Source organism: Marmota flaviventris, chromosome 7, assembly GCF_047511675.1.
Source record: "Marmota flaviventris isolate mMarFla1 chromosome 7, mMarFla1.hap1, whole genome shotgun sequence".
NCBI lineage: Eukaryota > Metazoa > Chordata > Mammalia > Rodentia > Sciuridae > Marmota > Marmota flaviventris.
Window position 1 is genome coordinate 11,598,070 of NC_092504.1, and position 20,703 is coordinate 11,618,772.

Here is a 20,703-nt window from a genome sequence, read left to right on the forward strand (position 1 = left end):
GCTCCTCAGGAACCAATGGCTGAGCTGCTCCTGACTTTGTATTAGCCTGACCTGCAGAAAAATTTTCCTAGAGGGCTGGGCACCTTATCCATGCACTGTCTTCTTTGCTCCCAAACCTGGCTTTGTCTTGAGAAGTGGCAGCAATTGAAATCTTTTGGTGTGAGCACTCATGGAACTCACAGAAACAGGAAGGTATAAGAGATTCAGTTTAACCTAAATGAAAGGTCAATGGGGTCTCCCAAGGCATCTGAAGCCCCCTCCCCACCTGTGTGTAATCCCAGAGCCTATGTGGCCCTGGTTTGATAACAGGTTGGACTGATACACTTATCTTCTGAACACGTCTGGGTTCCACCAGAAACCTCAGGGTAACCAGAAGATGAGATTGTCATTACTCTCATGAACCAGAAACCCTCCAGCAAGGGCTTCCACTGTCAAAGGCTGAATATTTTACCCTTGTGACCTCACAACCCTAAGTGAGCAGGGATCCTATTGTCTCCTTTCACATATAAGGACACTGAGGCTCCAGGAAATGCCATAGAACTTCCATAATGACACAACAATTTCAACACGATTTATTCCAACTCTGACCCCAGAGCACTCAAGGAGGATGTCGGTGGGGAGAAATAAATCCCTATGTTCCTAGAGCTTCTGAGATGTTGCTTTCTCACCTCCTGGAAATAAATCAACTCCACTAACCTGAAACGTTCTGTTCCTTTCTTTACTGCCCCCAGAAGAGCAGAATGGCCAGGACACCTACCAGGACTCCCCTACAGGGTGGGCTGTTCTGGATGGAAAACCAGCCCTGCTTCAACAGCTACCACAGAAGGTGCCCCAGGGAAACCTGAGGCTGGGCAGTTAGTCTGTGCTTTTTCTCTCCTTGAAGCAAAGCCTGTCAACCTGCTGTGGGGCTGCACACAGAATATAGAATACAGAAACCTCAGAAGAGCCTGGGACTTCCAAGACCAACACACTCTGCTTCTGCCCTTCACAGGAGTGTGAGGGGCTAGGTCCTTCCCAAAGGCAACTCCTTCAAATGTGTATTACACCCAGAATCACTACAGAAGCGTCCTCAGTGGTCTTTAGTACAACTGGGTGGGAGTCACTGATTGTGAATTTCTGCCTTAACAACCCAGGATGAAACGCCCACCAGCAAGTGGGAAGAGGCACTCATTTCTGAACATCTCCTAGGGGTTTTTTGTTTCCTATCATTCTCGTTTTCACTTTTGGGACAGTAAAAGAAATCCAAGAGTTAGCAAGTCTTCTCATGTGCAGGAACACGGGAAAAATTGGTAAGCAAGGACACTTACACACACACCTCTTAAGCCCTCGGTGTTTAGTACTCTCATTAGGTGCATCAGTGCATCCAATGGGGGCTCAGGTGTTGTCTTATCTATGCCAGAAGCAGGTGTTGGTCCACCTATATAGCAAAGGACTCAGACAGGGACATGACAGGATGGGTGATGGCAGTCAGTGGCCTATTCTCAACACTGAGGTCTGAGACCAGGAGTTAATGAATGTTTATGGCTTTCACAATCACTTATAAATGGCAAAGTGTTCATAGTAATATTAGTGTGCTGTGAGGTTGCGGGGACCTCAAAGTCTGTGTTATCAACTGGCAAAATGACCCTCTTCTTTCTTTGTTTATTTTTAAATTTTGAGACTAGGTCTCATTATTTGCTTAGGGCCTTGCTGAGGTGCTGAGACTGGCTGAACTTGTGATCCTCCTGACTCAGCCTCCCAAGTCACTAGGACTACAGGCATGCACCACCAAGCACAACCTGACCCTCCCTTTCAATTGCAAAGGAATCCTAGATGCAGCCAACTCTCCCAAGCCTCCTACTCCTCAGGAAGCCATAATGTTGTAACTTCCGGATTCCCACTGAATGTTAGTGGGACACAAGCATTCAGACCAAAGCAAAAGTGATAATAATAATGATAATAATAATAATAGAAAAATAAGGTTCCACAATTTCAAATTGACTTCATGTCATTTGCTGAATCAGTGGGGACATAGTCAGCAGAGGGCCTCCTGCTACTAGAGTTCTCAGGGCCTGCTCTGCTGCCAATTGCACTGCTTAAGGGCTTTCCCTTTCCTGGGTGGCCCAGATTCAAGTGGCTACAGAGGTGGGGGCACAAAGTCTCCATTTTGCCCAATGAAGGCAACTCTTGGCAGGGCATATTTGCTCCAGAGGACTGAGGCTTCAGAAGGTCCACCTGGACTTCTCTTCAAACACCTTGCACCCCAAACTCCACCACAGCATTGCCACCAGAAGACCCTACCCTCCGCATACTTTTCACTCAGGCTTGCCTATCTTGCTAGAATCTTCTAAGTCAAGCCAATGACACTTCCTTGTACACAGATGACACTTAGAGACCTCACAAACAAAAGGAAAGACCAGAAACGAATTCTACAAATTCAGAGAGTCCTAGAAGAACTGATATTGGGGCAATAGAAATAGTTGAGAACTCTCCTTTGACCTTGAAATTTCAGTCCATAAGTATAAGATACCCTCCTAACATGCTATGAAACGGGAGATGTGTATGAGGCAGGCCACAGCCCTGTGTACTCTGCCTGGAGGAGACTGAGCTAAGTGACCCTTGAATCAATCTTCACATCTTGCACAACATAGTACTCTAGCAACCAAATCTAACACACATCCACCTTATCCTAGAGGCAGCAAATGACATGAAGTCAATTTGACATTTTGGAACCTTATTTTTCTTCTATGATTATGATTATGATTATGATTATCACTTTTGCTTTGGTCTGAATGCTTGCATCCCCCTAATATTCATAAGTGGAGATCCTAGTCCCCAGGTGGATGGCACTAGGAGGTGGAGGCCTTTGTGAAAAAATTTAGGAAAAGCAACCCTAGTGAGCTGGCTTACTCCTTCACCTGGGTGAGACACAGGGAGGGGCACCGTCTATGAAAAAGCCACTGAACGTGACAGCACCTGGTCTAGCACTTGCCACCTCCAGAACCGTGAAAAAAAAATTTTCTGTTTTAACCAATCTTGTTTAGAATATTTTGACTGGATACACAAATATAATTTCCTTTTCCTCCAATGGCAAATTAAATTCAAAAGTTTGAAATTTTTGTGATATTGCATATTGTAAATTGGGTAAAACTTTCACCCTTCTGAAGAGACAAATACCTTTTTAGTTCTATTCCTTTTGAGGTCTGACAAAGGTAGAGCATCAACTGTTACTAGGCAACACTGCTTAAGATAAAGATGCACTTGCCTGGACTATATGTCTTTCTGGGAGCCTATGCTGGAGGCTCCCCTGAACATGGTGACCTTTGAACTGGATTGTCCCATGTGGAGTGTAGGCTTCTAAGAGAAGGTGGAGCCCCCTGCACACTGATGTTAGACTCACTCCTTTGCAACTCAGGTACCCCTTGGGGAAGGCCAAAGAACACTAAGTAGGAGAGAACAGGGCTGCTCTGCTCTCCCCTGTTTATCCCGGCCCCAGCAGACAGGCCCTGGTTACAGGTACATCTCCAGTTTTAGTGGAGCCTCAGAAGAGGACACCTGGCAGGTCAGAGTTACTTAGTGGATGTCCTGGTTCACGGAAAGTGCCTTATGTCCAGAAAATAAATTTATGTAGATTTTGGAGGAGAGGTTGGAGTTCCTTTACTGGTTGACCCTAATTTATTAGAAGGAAGTAAGAATAGATGAGAGAAGGGAAGAAGGGTAAATCTGGAAGACAGTAAGCACTTAGTTCGAAGCAGAGTAATGCTAAAGTGTACATGCACTTAAACCATAATAATCTGGAATTATACATAGCATTTTATGATGACACAAAAAAATTCTAGTTGCTTTACATTTCTGTTGCTAAGGAGTCACTTAAATCTCAATCTTATGGCATCATGAAATGCTATGTAGGTCAAGATTGGAGTTAGTCATTGATAGAGTATCATGCAGAGAGAAGTGCAGGCTATCAAGAGCATGCAGAGGGCTTAGGATATCCACAGGGAAGGAGAAGGTTCACCATGGGACACACATGCCCTTCCAGACTTTTCTTTACCTTGTCATGATAGCCTTGTCAAGATCATATGGATGATCTTTTTCCATATTGTAACAAAAATACATGACACCAAAAACACCACGTTATCGCTAAGATGAAGTGTCTACATCATGAGTCACAAAGACAATGTATGGGTTATGAAAGGTATGTGACAATTTGTTAAATCTGCAGATTCCAAAAATGGAAATGACTTCTTCATGGATTAGTAATTTAAAACATGTAAAATATTCCCTCCTTCAACAAGTATTTCTTGAGCATTTCTTGTTCCAGCCCTCTTTGTAATAGGTGTCACAATTTATTTTTACCTAGATATATCTATTATTTTTATATCATTTAAAGATATTATTAGTTTATCTTTAAACTCCATTATAGGATTATAAAATTCTCCCCCATCCCATGTAAAAATATACTTTTTTTAAAAAGAAAAGCTTACGTTTCCGAGGGTATAGTGTCAAGACTATAAAATACAAAAAGGAGAGACAAAATTACTAATTTTCTTGTGGACTATTACAGCTACAGTTACATCCCCCACATTTGTACTCCAAACATGGATGATATAGTGCCCATTCCAGAGAGACAGGATGACCAGATGAGTGACATGGACACGAAACACAGGAGATCACCAGACAGACAGCCCAGGGCAGCCTACATGTGTGCATTTCAACCATAATGGTCTGGAGTTATACATAGCATTTTTTGATGACACCAAATTTTAGTTGGTTCATATTTCTGTTGCTAAGAAGTCACTGAAATCTCAAACTAATGGCATCATGAAATGCTAGTAGGTCAATATTGGAGCTAGTTATTGACAGATTATAATGCAAAAAGAAGTGCTGGGCATGCAGAGATCTCATAAGATCTACAGGGAAAGAGAAGTTTCACCATGAAACATACATGCACTTCCAGACTTTTCTTTACCTTGTCATAATAGCCTTGAAAGATTATGTGGATGAAGTTTATCATAACTAGTAATACCATTTTCCATACTGTTACAAAAATTAAGGACATCAAAAACACCATGCTATCTCTAAGATGAAGTGTTTACAATATGGATCACAAAGACAATATGTGGGTCATGAAAAGTACGTGACAATTTGTTAAAACTGCAGATTCCAAAGATGGAAATGAGTTCTTCGTGGATTAGTAATTTTAACTCACAAAATATTCATTCCTTCAAAGAGTGTTTCTTGAGCACATTCTGTTCCAGTCCTCTTTTTAAGAGGTGTCACAATTCATTTTTACCTAGATGTATCTATTATTTTATGTCATTTAAAGAGGTTATTAATTTAACTCTAAAGTCCATCATAGGATAATAAAATTCTCCCCCACCCCATGTATAAAAATAATTTTTCTTGTAAAAAGCCTTACGTTTCCGGGGATATAGTTTCAAGACTATAAAATACAAAAAGGAGAGACAAAATTACTGATATTCTTGTGACTATTATAGCTCTATAGTTACACCCCCCACATTTGTACTCCAATATAATGTTAATAGGACCCATTAAAGAGAGACAGGATGACGAGATGAGTGACATGGACACGAACCACAGGAGATCACCAGACAGAGAGCTCAGGACACCCGATGCGCGCGTGTGTGTGTGTGTGTGTGTGTGTGTGAGAGAGAGAGAGAGAGAGAGAGAGATAACCAAGATGACAGGGGAGGGGAGGGTGAAGGCATTGGGACTGACTTGGCCACTCAGAAGCTGCATGGTTCCCCTTCAGGAGACTTTTCCTGGGAGGCTCCTCAGGAACCAATGGCTGAGCTGCTCCTGACTTTGTATTAGCCTGACCTGCAGAAGGACTTTCCTAGAGGGCTGGGATCCTTATCCATGCATGACTCCTTGGCTCCCAAACCTGGCTTTGTCATGAGATGTGGCAGCATTTGAAGTCTTTTGGTGTGAGAGCTCATGGATCTTACACCAACAGGAAGGTACAAGGGACTCAGGTTAAACTAAATAAAAGAACAATGGGGTCTCCCAAAGCATCTGAAGCCCCTCCCCACCAGTGTAATCCCAGAGGGTAAGGGGCCCTGGCTTGATAAAAGGTTGGACAGACACATTTATCTTCTGAAACATCAAGGTAACCACAAGATGAGATTGTCATTACTGTCATGAACCACTCAAGCAAGGGCTTCCGCTGTCAAAGGCTGAATATTTTACCCCTGTGACCTCACAACCCTAAGTGAGCAGGGATCCTATTGTCTCCTTTTACAAATCAGGTCACTGAGGCTCCAGAAGTTGCCATAGAACTTCCATAATGACACAAAAATTTCAACACGATTTATTCCAACTCTGACCCCAGAGCACTCAAGGTGGATGTCGGTGGGGAGAAATAAATCCCTATGTTCCTAGAGCTTCTGAGATGTTGCTTCCTCACCTCCTGGAAATAAATCAACTACACTAACCTGAAACTTTCTGTTCCTTCCTTTACTGCCACCAGAAGAGCAGACTGGCTAGGACACCTATCAGGACTCCCCCTGCAGGGTGGGCTGTTCTGGATGGAAAACCAGCCCTGCTTCAACAGCTACCACAGAAGGTGCCCCAGGGGAACCTGAGGGGGGGCAGTTAGTCTGTGCTTTTTGTCTCCTTGAAACAAAGCCTGTCAACCTGCTGTGGGGCTGCACACAGAATACAGAATACAGAAGCCTCAGAAGAGCCTGGGACTTCCAAGACCAACACACTCTGCTTCTGCCCTTCACAGGAGTGTGAGGACCTAGGTCCTTCCCAAAGGCAACTCCTTCAAATGTGCATTACACCCAGAATCACTACAGAAGCGTCCTCAGTGGTCTTTAGTACAACTGGGTGGGAGTCACTGATTGTGAATTTCTGCATTAACAACCCAGGATGAAACGCCCACCAGCAAGTGGGAAGAGACACTCATTTCTGAACATCTCCTAGGGCTTTTCCTGTTTCCTATCATTATCGTTTTCCCTTTTTGTCCAGTAAATGAAATCCAAGAGTTAGCAAGTCTTCTCATGTGCAGGGACATGGGAAAAACTGGTAAGCAAGGACACTCACACACACACACCTCTTAAGCCCTCAGTGTTGAGTGCTCACATGGGGTGCTCCTGTATATCCAATGGGGGCTTGGGTGTTGTCTCATCTATGCTGGAGGCAGGTGTTGGCCTGCGTATGTAGCAAAGGGCTCACACAGGGCCATGACAGGATGGGTGATGGCACAGAGCTGTCTCTTCTTAGCACTCAGCTCTGAGACCAGGAATTAGTGAATGTCTATGGCCTTGAAAATCACTTCTAAATGACAAAGGGTCCATGGCAACATAAGTGTGCTGAGAGGTTTCTGGGACTTCAAAGTCTGTGTTATCAACTTGCAAAATGACCCTCTTTCTTTCTTTTTTAATTTTGAGACAATTGAAATCTATTTGCTTAGGGCCTTGCTGAATTGCTGAGACTGGCTGAACTTGTGATCCTCCTGACTCAGCCTCCCAAGTCACTAGGACTACAGGCATGCACCACCAAGCCCAACCTGACCCTCCCTTTCAATTGCAAAAGAATCCTGGATGCAGCCAACTCTCCCAAGCCTCCTACTCCTCAGGAAGCCATAATGTTGTACCTTCCAGATTCCCAAAGGACTTGCCATCAGCAGAGGGGAGCATGGTCAGCAGAGGGCCTCCTGCTGCCAGAGTTCTCAGGGCCTGCTCTGCTGCCAATTGAACTGCCCAAGGGCTTTGTCTTTCCTGAGCAGCCCAGATCCAAGTGGCTACAGAGGTGGGGGCACAAAGTCTCCATTTAGCCCAATGAAGGCAACTCTTGGCAGGGCATAATTGCTCCAGAGGACTGAGGCTTCAGAAGGTCCACCTGGACTTCTCTTCAAACACCTTTCATCCCAAACTCCACCTCAGCATTGCCACCAGGAGACCTGACCCTCAGTACACTTCCCGCCCAGGCTTGCCTGTCTTGCTAGAATCCTCTAATAAGCCAACTCAGTGACACTTCCTGGTATTAAGAGGACACCTGCAGACCTCACAAACAGGAGGCAAGACCAGAAACCAATTCTACAAATTCAGAAAGTCCTAGAAGAACTGATGTTGGGGCAATGGAGATAGTTGAGAACTCTCCTTTGATCTTGAAATTTCAGTCCATAAGTATAAGATGCCCTCCTAGCATGCTACCCTATGAAACAGGAGATGTGTATGAGGCAGGCCACAGCCCTGTCTACTCTGTCTGGAGGAGACTGAGCTAAGTGACCCTTGGATCAATCTTCACATCTCTCACAACCTAGCACTCTAGCAACCAAATCCAACACACATCACCTTATCCTAGAGGCAGCAAATGAGATGAAGTTAATTTGACATTTTGAAACCTTTTTGTTCTATTATTATTATTATTACTTTTGCTTTGGTTTGAAAGTTATGTCCCCCTAATATTTGTAAGTTGAGATCCTAGACACCAGGAGGATGGCACTAGGAGGTGGAGGCCATTGTGGACTAGTTTAGGACAAGCAACCCCAGTGAGCTGGCTCACTCCTTCAACTCTGTGTGACACAGGGAGGGGCACTGTCTGTGAACAAGCCAGTGAACCTGACTTCACCTGGTCTAGCACTTGCCACCTCCAGAACCGTGAGGAAGAAATTTCTTCTTTATTTATTTATTTTTTTGCTGGATACACAATACAATTTCCTTTCCCTTAAATGCAAATTAAATTGAAATGTTTGGAAATTTTTGTGATATTCAGTATTGTAAATTGGGTAAATCTTTTACCCTTCTGAAGAGACAGATATCTTTCTAATTCTGTTCCTTTTGAGGTCTGACAAAGGTAGAGCATCAGCTGTTACTAGGCCACACTGCTCAAGATCAGGATGCCCTTGCCAGTACTATATATTTTTCTATATAAAGTCTTAGTGGGAGCCCAAGCTGGGGACTCCCCTGAATATGGTGGCCTTTGAACTGGATTGTCCCTTGTGGAGTACAGACTTCTAAGAGAACATGGACCCCCCTGCACACTGAAGTTAGACTCATTCCTTTGCACCTGAGGTACCCCTTGCATGTGCTAAAGAACACTGGTTTAGGGTCAGCTATATGGATTTGATAAAGACCACACCCACTAAGTAAGAGAGCTCAGGGCTGCCCTGCTGTCCCTTGCTTATCCTGGCCCCACTTCTTCTCAGCAGACAGGCCTCCTGGTTGTCAGGTACATCTCAAGTTTTAGTGGATTCTCATAAGAGGACACCTGTCAGATAGTGCTCAGAATTACTTAGTGAATGTCCAGGTTCATGGAAAGTGACTTACATCCAGAAAATTTGAATGCATGAAAAGATTTTGGAGAAGTTGGAGTTTGTTTTTCGACTGACCATAATTTATGAGAAGGAAAGAGAATGGATGAGAGAAGGGAAGAGGGGTAAATCTGGAAGACAGTAAGCACTTAGTTTGAAGCAGAGAAATGCTAAAGTGTGCATGCATTTAAATCATTATGATCTTCAGTTATACGTAGCATTTTCTGATGACACCAAATTTTAGTTGCTTTACATTTCCGTTGCTAAGAAGTCACTGAATCTCAAACTATGGCATCATAAAATGCTACGTAGGTCAAGATTGTAGCTAGGCGTTGACAGAGTATCATGCAGAGAGAAGTGCAAGGCACCAAGAGCATGCAGAGATCTCAGAAGATCTACAGGGGAAAGAGAAAGTTCACCACGGGACACACATGCACTTCTGGACTTTTGTTTACCTTGGCATAACAGCATTGTGAATACCATATGGATGAGCTTTATGATAACCATTTTCCATACTGTAACAAAAATAAATGACACCAAAACACCACGTTATCTCTAAGATGAAGTGTTTACATCATGTATCAAAAAGACAATGTATGGGTCATGAAAGGTACATGACAATTTGTTAAATCTGCAGATTCCAAAAATGGAAACTACTTCTTCATGGATTAGTAATTTTAACATGTAAAATATTCATTCCTTCAACGAGTATTTTTGAGCACCGTCTATGTTCCAGTCCCCTTTAAGAGGTGTCACGATTTATTTTTACCTAGATGTATCTATTATTTTTATGTCATTTAAAGATATTAATAATTCAACTTTAAAGTCTATTATAGGATAATAAAATCCTCCCCATCCCATGTATAAATATAATTTTTTTAAAAAAGGATTACGTTTCCGGGCGTACAGTTTTTACATTATAAAATACAAAAAGGAGAGACAAAATTACTAATTTTCTTGTGACTCTTACAGCTCTAAAGCCACACCCCACACACTTGTACTCCAACATGAATGTTAATAGTCCCATTCCAGAGAGACAGGTTGAGCAGGTGAGTGACATGGACAAGAAACACAGGAGATCACCAGACAGAGAGCTCAGGATGGCCTACATATGTGTGTGTGTGTGTGTGTGTGTGTGAGAGAGAGAGAGAGAGAGAGAGAGAGAGAGAGAAACAAGATGACAGGGGAGGGGAGGGGAAGGCCTTGAGACTGACTTGGCCACTCAGAAGCTGCATGGTTCCCCTTCAGGAGACTTTTCCTGGGAGGCTCCTCAGGAACCAATGGTCGAGCTGCTCCTGACTTTGTATTAGCCTGACCTGCAGAAGGACTTTCCTAGGGGGCTAGGCACCTTATCCATGCACTGTCCTCTTTGCTCCCAAACCTGGCTTTTTCTTGAGATGTGGCAGCAATTGAAATCCTTTGGTGTGAGCACTCATGGAACTCACAGCAACAGAAAGGTACAAGGGGCTCAGGTTAGACTGAATGGAGGCCAATGGGTTCTCCCACGGCTTGTGAAGCCTCCTTCGCACCTGTGCAAGCCCAGAGGACAAGTGGCCCTGGCTGGTTAACAAAATAGACACGTTTTTCTTCTGAACAACTCGGGGTTCCACCAGAAACATCAGGGTAACCAGAAGATGAGATTGTCATTACTCTCATGAATCAGAAACACTCCAGCAAGGGCTTCCACTGTCAAAGGCTGAATATTTTACCCCTGTGACCTCACAAGACTAAGTGAGCAGGGATCCTATTGTCTCCTTTCACATATAAGGACACTGAGGCTCCAGGAAATGCCACTGAACTCACATAGTGACACAAGACTGCAACACGATTTACCCCAACACGGACGCCAGAGCCCTTAAGGAGGGTCTCAGTGGGGCAGAAATTAATCACAACATTCCTAGAGATTCTGAGATGTTGCTTCCTCACCTTCTGATAAATCAACTCCACTAACCTGAAACTTTCTGTTCCTTTCTTTACTGTCCCCAGAAGAGCAGACTGGCCAGGACACCTACCAGGACTCCCCCTGCAGGGTGGGCTGTTCTGGATGGAAAACCAGCCCTGCTTCAACAGCTACCACAGAAGGTGCCCCAGGGAAACCTGAGGGGGGGCAGTTAGTCTGTGCTTTTTTTGTCTCCTTGAAACAAACCATGTCAACCTGCTGTGGGGCTGCACACAGAATATAGAATACAGAAACCTCAGAAGAGCCTGGGACTTCCAAGACCAACACACTCTGCTTCTGCCCTTCACAGGAGTGTGAGGGGCTAGGTCCTTCCCAAAGGCAACTCCTTCAAATGTGCATTACACCCAGAATCACTACAGAAGCGTCCTCAGTGGTCTTTAGTACAACTGGGTGGGAGTCACTGATTGTGAATTTCTGCCTTAACAACCCAGGATGAAACGCCCACCAGCAAGTGGGAAGAGACACTCATTTCTGAACATCTCCTAGGGCTTTTCCTGTTTCCTATCATTATCGTTTTCCATTTTTGTACAGTAATGAAATCCAAGAGTTAGCAAGTCTTCTCATGTGCAGGGACATGGGCAAAAACTGGTAAGCAAGGACACTCACACACACCTCTTAAGCCCTCAGTGTTGAGTACTCACGTGGGGTGCAGCTGTGCATCCAGTGGGGGCTCGGGTGTTGTCTCATCTATGCTGGAGGCAGGTTTTGGACAGCAAATGTAGCAAAGGGCTCAGACAGGGCCATGACAGGATGGGTGATGGCACACAGCTGTCTGTTCTCAGCACTCCGGTATGAGACCAGGAATTAGTGAATGTCTATGGCTTTGACACTCACTTCTAAATGGCAAATTGTTCATGGCAATGTTAGTGTGCTGAGAGGTTTCTGGGACCTCAAAGTCTGTGTTACCAACTTGTAAAATAACCCTCTTTCTTTCTTTCTTTTAAAATTTTGATTCACTATTTGCTTGGGGCCTTGCTGAGGTGCTGAGACTGGCTGAACTTGTGATCCTCCTGCCTCTGCCTCCCAAAGATGGGAATGATTTCTGTATGGATTAGTAATTTTTAACATGTAAAATATTCATTCCTTCAATGAGTATTTCTTGTACACCCTCTTTGTTCCAGTCTTCTTTTTCAGAACTGTCAGAATTTATTTTTACCTAGATGTATCTATTATTTTTATGTCATTTAAAGATATTATTAATTTAACTTTAAAGTCCATCATAGGATAATAAATCCTCTCCCATCCCATGTGTGAATATATTTTTTTTAAAAAGGCTTACATTTCCATGCATACAGTTTCAACACCATAAAATATAAAAAGTAGAGACAAAATTACTAATTTTCGTGCGACTATTTCAGCTCTACAGCTACACTCTCCACATTTGTCCTCCAATATGGATATTAATAGTGCAAACTCCAGAGAGACCCTAACCCTAACCCTACCCTAACCCTAACCCTAACCCTAACCCTAACCTTCCTCCATATTGGAGGAAGTGAGTGACATGAATATGAAACACATGAGATCACCAGACACAGAGCCAAGGACCGATGTCAGGATAGAAAGGAAAATAGTAATAAAAGTTATCATAAAGTGAAATGCCAAGTCCCCGACCGAGAGCAACTGCAAAGGAGAAATGAGAAGACTGGTTAATGAAGTTGAGATTAATTGAGAGTGAAAAGGCACGATTAGCATTAAAACTTAACAAAACCAGGACAGATTTTTTTTTTTTAGAAGAGAGTCAGCTGCAGTCATCTGAGCTCAGATGCAGCAGCTCCTTGAAGTCCTGCCCGGACTTCGACCCCCACCTTCAAGGAAGCTCATGCTTACTCTTCATATACATCCTCTGATTCCATGCGGCGGTAGTGCTTGGCCAGCTTCACAGCGATGATTAGAGCCGGTAGTAAAAGAAAAGTAGCTTTCCCTATGCCAAACCAAAACAAATTCTGGGGAGAAAGAAAAATCAAAAAGTTAAATTAAAATTTAAGAAAATTAAATACTTGAAGATGGGCAATGGAAAATAATAGCTGCTTATTAGAAAATATGTGTTTTGCAATCTTTTATAAATGAATCTTCATTTTGTTCTTTAAATTTATTTGTGAATGTAACATGAACCAGCCATTGTCTGAAGGGCCACATGCTACAATCCAGTTTGTTTTTCTGAAAACTTTGAGTAGATCCTATATTTATTATATAATTACATTTATTTTCCAGACGACAAACAGAAACAGCCAGCAGTGTAGCCAGGATTTCACTTAGGACACTCCAGGAAAACTCCAAGTCTCGCCCTCCACAGCTCCCTTGGCTGCCCCAGCCGTCCAGCCTGCAGGATGGCCAGCTGTCCGGTCTGAGTCCACACCCCTTCTCGGAGCTAGACTCATGAAACTTTCTCGCTTTGATCTGCGTCTGAGCAGTGGAGGCGCAGCAGCCTCACCCCATAACACAACTGTGTCAACAAGACAGAAGCAAAGCTGGCCACACACCAGCGTCTCAAGAGAAGTCTTGTGTTTCATGTTAACCACCCTGAAGGTGGGCCACAGGCTGAGTTCAACCATGTTTTACTTAAAAAGCAAAATTAAAGTGTCCTTTAAAAAACAGTTGCCAATATTTATAAGTCAGATCTCACACATAAACCTGAACTTAACGTCTTTTCTTGAAAAATCTGAGATTGCATTTCATATCCTGGACCCTTTTGCCCATGAGACAACAGCCAACAGCAGAAGAGTCATGCTTCTCCCTCAAGAGCAGCATTCGCCCTCCTTTGGGCACAGACCATGTCATCCTTTGAAGAGTGAAACCCCAAGTCCCTTAATGTTACCAAACAAAGCAGTAACAGCTACGCACAGTGTGACCCTGTGGTACACACAGGCTGGTACCACTTCTGATCAGCATCCTTCTTGGTTGGCCTTGTAAGCCTGCACATTCCAGGCTCCTATGGAAGTTCAAGTCTGAGCCCTGCCTCGGGACAATGCTGCAGGACCACCAGAGCAGATTCCCCAGCCACCATGAGGCAGAAGGCAGCTGGGACACCAGCCTCCACCTGCTGTCCCAGCCTGGCCAGGCAGCTTTATTGTGCTCCTGGATGAGCTGGCTGTTGTTTTTGGTGGCATCTCCCTGGCCTCTAATTTCCAGGCTTTCCAGTCTTCTGACAGCCACATCCATTCCCTGGAAGCTTCCTAAATCCTTTGAGGAGTGATCAAGATACTAAAGAGACATGGTGGCCAACCTGCATCTATTTTGTTGGTGCAGTGGGGTTCCCAGAGCTCTTCCTCGCTGTACACCACCAGCAGCAAAGATCCAGCCTGTTATCCCCTGAGCAGCCTCTAGACCTCTCCTTTTTCTGCCCCAGTCTTTGCAGAGAGGCATCTAGAAGCTGGGTGATTTGCCTGGTTGGTGATGGGAGATGGAGAATGGATCAGGAAGAGGTCAATTCAGAATCAATCAGGTGAACCCAGGACTGGCCTAATGAGGACTTCCACAGAAGCTGGCAGCAAGGGCCACCAAACACAGGACAGACGGGGCAAGAAGTTGCCACGGGAGGTAAGCAGCCAAGAAGCCATGGCCTGGGGTGCCAGAGTGGAAGGATCATTCCCCTCGGGGCTATGCAAGTCCAGCCGGCAAATGAACTTGTGAGCAGGGAAGAGGGAGATGGAGAAAGAGAGCAGGGATGCACTGAGTTCTCTGATCAGCATGCCTTAGGAATGCTCTGTGCCAGCAAAGGGCACAGCAGCGCCCTCTGTCGTGCAGTTCAGTGTAGTGTGTGTTGCAGAGGCCAGATCTTGGAGATACACACTGGTGCGTAATTCAACAGCAATTATATTTCTCAGGAAAAGCACAGAATTCTGTGGGAATGTGGAAAAGGGATCCTGTAAGTTTGGAGGATCATAAAATCCTTCCAGAGAAAAGGATACAGTTCAGAAAACTGAACAACAAAGGACTGCTAACAGCTACAGAGGGTGTTCATGTACCAGTAATGGTGTCAAGGGCTTTACATGGAAGGTAGCTGAACCATCAAAACAGCCCCATTTGGGTGATGAAGCTCAGGAAATGTCAATGGTGTTTCAAAGTCAGAGTTCAGAAAGGGTAGAAGTGGCATTTGAGTTCAGAGTCCATGTTCTCAACCACTGCTAACAGATCTGAGAAGTTAGTCCAATGCATAGGAAGGGTGGGGAGAAGAGAGAAAGAGAGAGGGAGACGGTCTGCAGACTGGAAGTTGGGCATGTGCAAAGGCCTAGAGGTGGGGAACTTTGAAGAAGTGAAAAGAATTGAGCATGTCTGGAGCCCAGGGAGAAAGGTGGGAAGTAGCACATAATGCGACCTGGGTGGGCAGGACGCCATCGTGCTCGGCTGGCGTGTTCTCTGAAGGGTGCTGGCCTTCATCGTGGTAGCAAGGGGAAACCACCACGGCACTCTGAGCAGAAGAAGCAAGAGAATCTGCCCACAGACAGGGTCAGTGCAAGCTGAGGGTGAACAGAGGCGAGCAACAAATTTGATAAACCGAATCTGCCGTCCCAGGTGTCACATGTTAAAGGACTTTTAAAACAAAAATGAAGCCTGGATTTTAGCACTGGGCTTGTGCAGAAAGTCACATGAAGAATCTCCTGATATTAGCTATCAGCACAGCAAGGAGTCTTCCTTTCTGATTGTTCCCACCAAGAGGAGTCTCCCAACTTCCAAGTGTGATTTTAGTAAGGAACGAGTAGCTGTAAACAGGACTGTCACTGTTTTGGTCTACTGGGTATCATAACACACTGATCTAAATTTTAGGGTTTAGGATTTGGGTTCTAAACCAAAATAAATAAACTAATATAAACAAATATTATAGTGTATTTCCATCTGGGGGGAAACAATCAAGATGATGGGTTTAACACGTCTGCTTTTGGAAGATGGAGTTCTCACCAGAGGGTCCACAATGAAGCCACACAGAATCACTTTAAAAGCAGAATCCATGGCGGTGGCCACAGGCTTGCAGGGCACCATCTTCTCAGTGACCTATGGAGGTGAGGGACATGGAAAAACTGAGTGAGCAGATCACCAAACCCCACAACGATTAGACCCTTGTGGCCCGTCTCACATAAGGACCTCCATTCCTCGGAGTTGCGGAGCTGACTGGGGGTTTGTGCGGATGAGTCCCACAGGTGTGAATCCAAGTACTTCAAAGCAAGAACCTTGTTCTCTCTGAGCCTCGGTTTCCAGTTTCCTCAAATGTTATGTGAACTAGAGGACCCACCCTTCAGGGTTGCTGAGAGAACTAAAAGCACACATATCCAGCAGTGGTTTAGACTGAATTTTTAGTCTGATCCCTTTGTTATATGACAAAGGAGGTGAGAAGCAAATGGAGGAACCCATGTCACAATGGTGTGCCAAGGGACATGAGGGGATTTGGGAGGGGGAAGGGGCTCCCACCTGGTGGGCTGGTCTCAGAGGTCTTGGTCTCCACACTTCAAAGCCCTTCTACTTGGTGTCAGTCCAATCACCAGGAATTCAACCTCACTTCCTCCATATTTTACCCTAGACAATGACTGTCTTAGGACACCCCATTTATGTTCATAGAAGGTCAACTACTTACAGCCAGCTCCACCCACTCTAGGTAGTGTTCAAAATATCGTAAGATTTTTTTCGCAAATTTCTTCGTTTCCTAGAAAGAAACCGAAGATCAGTAATGCCACTAAAATGATGACAGCATACTCAAACACCACAGAGACTTAATTATGGAAAGCTCACAGGCCTATTTATTGATTGGCTTATTTTAAGAAAGAAAACTCACTTCCACAATAACGGAGGAAATATCGTTTGTTATGAAGATCTGAACAGAATCCAAAGATTGCAGAATCTTGGTCACTTTCTCCTGGAAAACAGAATAGTAATTAGAAGGGGATCAAGTGATAAGAGGAATTAAACAGACAATATGAAAATCAATTTGAGTGCAGCTGTCCCTGGGAACACTGATTTCAAGAGCCCCTGGGATAGCAAGTTTAAAGATCTTCAAGTCCTCACGTAAAATGGCAGGTGACCAACACATCCCACACCCTCCCATATACTTTAAGTCATCTCCAAATTACTTATAACGCCTGACACGATGTAAATACTATGCAAATAATCGTCACTGTATTTTTTAGGGGACAATGAGAAGAAAAACAGTCTGTATACGTTCAGTACAGACTTAGTTATTTCCCCCAAATATTTTCCGTTCTGTGGCTGGCTGGACCTGCAGATTCAGACCCCAGGGATCCGGACAGTCAGTAGTACTGGTGCCCCAATCCAATGCCACCATGACCTGGCCCAGTCACCTGAGGTAGGGGAAGGAGAAGAGCCAAGATCAGGCATTTGGGGGTCAGCACTGGAGTGGAGCCTTCATAGGACTTCCTTCTAGGAGAACTCACAGCAAAGTGGGCAGGAGGGTGCTGCTGGCCACTGTTCCCGGAGTAGGTGGCTGACGACCTCAAGACCACCAAGCTGAGAACACACTAAGGTGTAGGAATTTGCCTGCACTGTCATTCCAAGATAGCACTGTGGCCAACCTGCATGAGAGCTTGGTGCAAAATCTGAAAAAGGGTTCCTTTGCCCAAAGTGCTGAGCAACACAGCCTGACAAGTGGGTCACAACTGAGTCCTGGCCCTAGTGCTCCCTGGGCTGGGCCCCATGAATGCAACCCCAAACTGCATGCACTGCTGCTCCGAAGGGAGCAAAGGGCCTGTAGCCAGCAGGGTGTCTCTTGGGGTCCCTTGGCAAGGGATAAAGCATGATGAAATGGCCCCAGTAATTGGAGGTGTAGGGAGGGTCCTAGTGCAGAGTAAACCTGAATGTCTTCAGAGAAAGTGAGTCCTGGTATTGGTGAAGGAAGGAACACCGAGATTTTCACTGTGGGGCTCATAGCCAAAGCCTTTTGTGGGCAGCCTACCTACTCAACAAGGAAATATTTTCTTCCTTATTGAGTTGCTTGTTGGCATTTTGTGTACAAGATGAATATAGCACAGCCATAGAGCTGAGTTTCTGTTGTGGGTGTGTTTGTGGCTAGGGTACCCTTGCAGTAGAGCGCAGCAACTGTTCCAGACGACTGACACCTTCTCAGGCATGACTTCTCAGGGCTTAGAGCACATAATTGGCCTTCCAAATTCACAGATTTTGCATTTGGGGATTCAACTAATCTTTTTGGGAAAAAAGTATATGGAACACATATGAGATTGTTTTCTTGTTATTATCCCCTAAACATTACAGTATAATAACTATTCATATAGCATTTGCATTGCGTTGAGTAGTCTTAGTAATCTACAGAGAATTTAAAGTATATGAGAAGATGTGCAGAGGTTATATACAAATACTGTGTATGCCATTTTATGCAAGGGACTTCAGCACTCATGGGTTCTGATGTCCATGGAAGGTTCTGAAACCAACCCCTCCCCCAGTGAGGGACAACTGTACTTCTCTGCTCTGACCATGATGATCATGGGTGTGGCCATGTGACTTGCTTTGGCCAGGGGAACATGAACAAAGCGGAATGTGCTAGTTCTAACCAGTATCTTAAAACACAACTGTGTTCCTGTCACCCTAAACTCATGTACCCACTAAGAGCATGTGAGGTGGCCATGACAGGGGCTGCTCCTTCAGGCTGCCTATCTAAGGGGGGAGATAAGTTGAGCAGCCTGTGAGCAGCCCAGCAGTGAGATGGATGCAGTTAGAGGGCACTGAGCCTTGACACTGGTTTGCTAGGCATCGATAGCTCTGTGAGATTGCCCCATGTTACCTTCTAAGTTTCTACGCATCAAAATAGATTTCAGTTCTATAGACAACCTGCTAGGAGAGGTCAGCATTTATGGAAGCACAAGTAGAAGGGAAATGGTAGGAAAACCCAATTGGGTATTTAGATGGGTACATACCTGAGACTTTCTTTAAAATTTAAAGTACTTGTAAAAATCAATGTCTCTGAAATTCTATGCATGGTATTTAATAACAAACCCTGTGACAGAAAAACAAAATGCATCCTTGCCTTTAGTCCCCCACTTGTGTGTTGAAGTATCTTGATATTTTTTTGTACATCATCCTGGTGAAAAAACAGAAAATATTGTCAAAACTATTAAACAAGGGAGCTCCCCATAATAGCCATCAATCTGATCTTACACTGCAAAGGTCTCATTCTAGAAAAACCAACAAGTAACGATGTGTACCTGGTGTAAGAAATCAGGATACTTGTTCAAAAGCTTGGAAAGGGTGCAGATCACATGCAAGGTGCCCAAGAAATGCCTTTGAACTGATTTGATCAAAGTGGAAGGCATTTAAAACACAGCCTGCCCTACAGTGTGGCACCCCTGGATGATTTTGGTTTGGGGTGGTAAACTTATGAAGGGCTGGAGAGTGAATGAATATTTTGGGCTTTAGGCAATGGCCTGTTCCAACAACTCCACTTTACTTCACCTTTATAGCCAAGAGGAGCCACAGACAGTTTGGAAATAACTGGGCACTACCGTGTTGCAATAACTTTGTTTACAAAAGCTGGCAGGATTTGGCCTTCAGACTGCAGTTGGCTGACCCCCTTGTCTTTCTGTGGACAAGGTGCCCTAACTCTGAAAAGGCCAAGGGGTCCTGTCTGCTTGAAGACAAGCTGCAAAAGCAGTTTCTAATGTTAACAGATTTGTTCTGATCTGAACACAGATAGCAGAACAGAGTGATGAGCACGGCACACAGGAAAGTGAGCTCCTCCGCAGGAAGACGCTGCGCATCCTCCATGGAACTAGGAAGTCAGAAGGCAGAAAAGAAGAGAGAGACCGAGACAGAGAAAAAACTCCATCAGGAAGGTTCAGATGTCAGAGCAGGTAGACCTAATCCCCGTCTCCAGACTTGAGCAACCGACCTAGTAACCCAGTTTCCACACAATTCCCGCCTTGACAGCTGCGAGTATGACCCATATGCAAGTCTAGTAACAACTCTTTGATTCCTGAGTCCTCTGAGGTCAGAGGTCTGACATCTCCATGAACCAGAGAATAGCAATGCAGGAATCTTTCCCACCCTTGTTATATCTCATTTTTTTTTAATATTCTGTTTTTAGATGCGGAAACTGAGATACTATAGTTTTTGGAGATGCAGAAGCAGGCCCTGAAGCCAGATCTTCCTGGTTCCAAAGTCCTTGTTCTCCCTCTGCTACAAGCCTGCCTTGATAGTCTCAAGCAATGAGACAGGTCGAGAGGGATGGGAAAGAGAAGAAAGGCAGCAATGGCCATCAAGACAGTAACAGAGCAGACAGGACGCAGGAAGAAAAGCACTTACCCTCACTTTCACATATTTCTAGGCAGAGTTTGGAGAGAAAGAATTAGAGAATATATGAGATTAAGTCCAGAGCAAAATGATCAGCACCTGATGTGCTAGACACCTGGCTTTGGAGGGTGTGTTAACAGCAATGGAGACCACAGCAAGGGAGGGGGGGCAGGCACAGACCAAAGCTAACTGCTCACACTCCACTGGGAAAATGAGAAGAAAATAAGATTTGAGTTTT

At 44.5% G+C, this 20,703-nt stretch overlaps 1 protein-coding gene across 9 annotated transcripts in view; it reads right to left on the reverse strand.

Annotated features, from left to right (window-relative positions):
- Nucleotides 1-20,703, reverse strand: part of Prom1 (prominin 1) — a 126,421-nt gene that overhangs the window by 18,291 nt on the left and 87,427 nt on the right. For 6 of the 9 annotated variants that reach the window (XM_071614161.1, XM_071614162.1, XM_071614163.1 and 3 more), the window contains 5 exons: nucleotides 19,204-19,257; nucleotides 16,984-17,064; nucleotides 16,786-16,854; nucleotides 16,116-16,208; nucleotides 13,047-13,162 (listed from right to left, as the gene is read on the reverse strand). In XM_071614161.1, the coding sequence (XP_071470262.1) occupies nucleotides 13,047-13,162; nucleotides 16,116-16,208; nucleotides 16,786-16,854; nucleotides 16,984-17,064; nucleotides 19,204-19,257 (413 nt within the window). Of the gene's footprint in view, nucleotides 1-9,714; nucleotides 9,775-13,024; nucleotides 13,163-16,115; nucleotides 16,209-16,785; nucleotides 16,855-16,983; nucleotides 17,065-19,203; nucleotides 19,258-20,703 lie in introns of all 9 variants that reach the window. The other 3 variants (XR_011707954.1, XR_011707953.1, XM_071614166.1) reach the window with 2 other exon arrangements.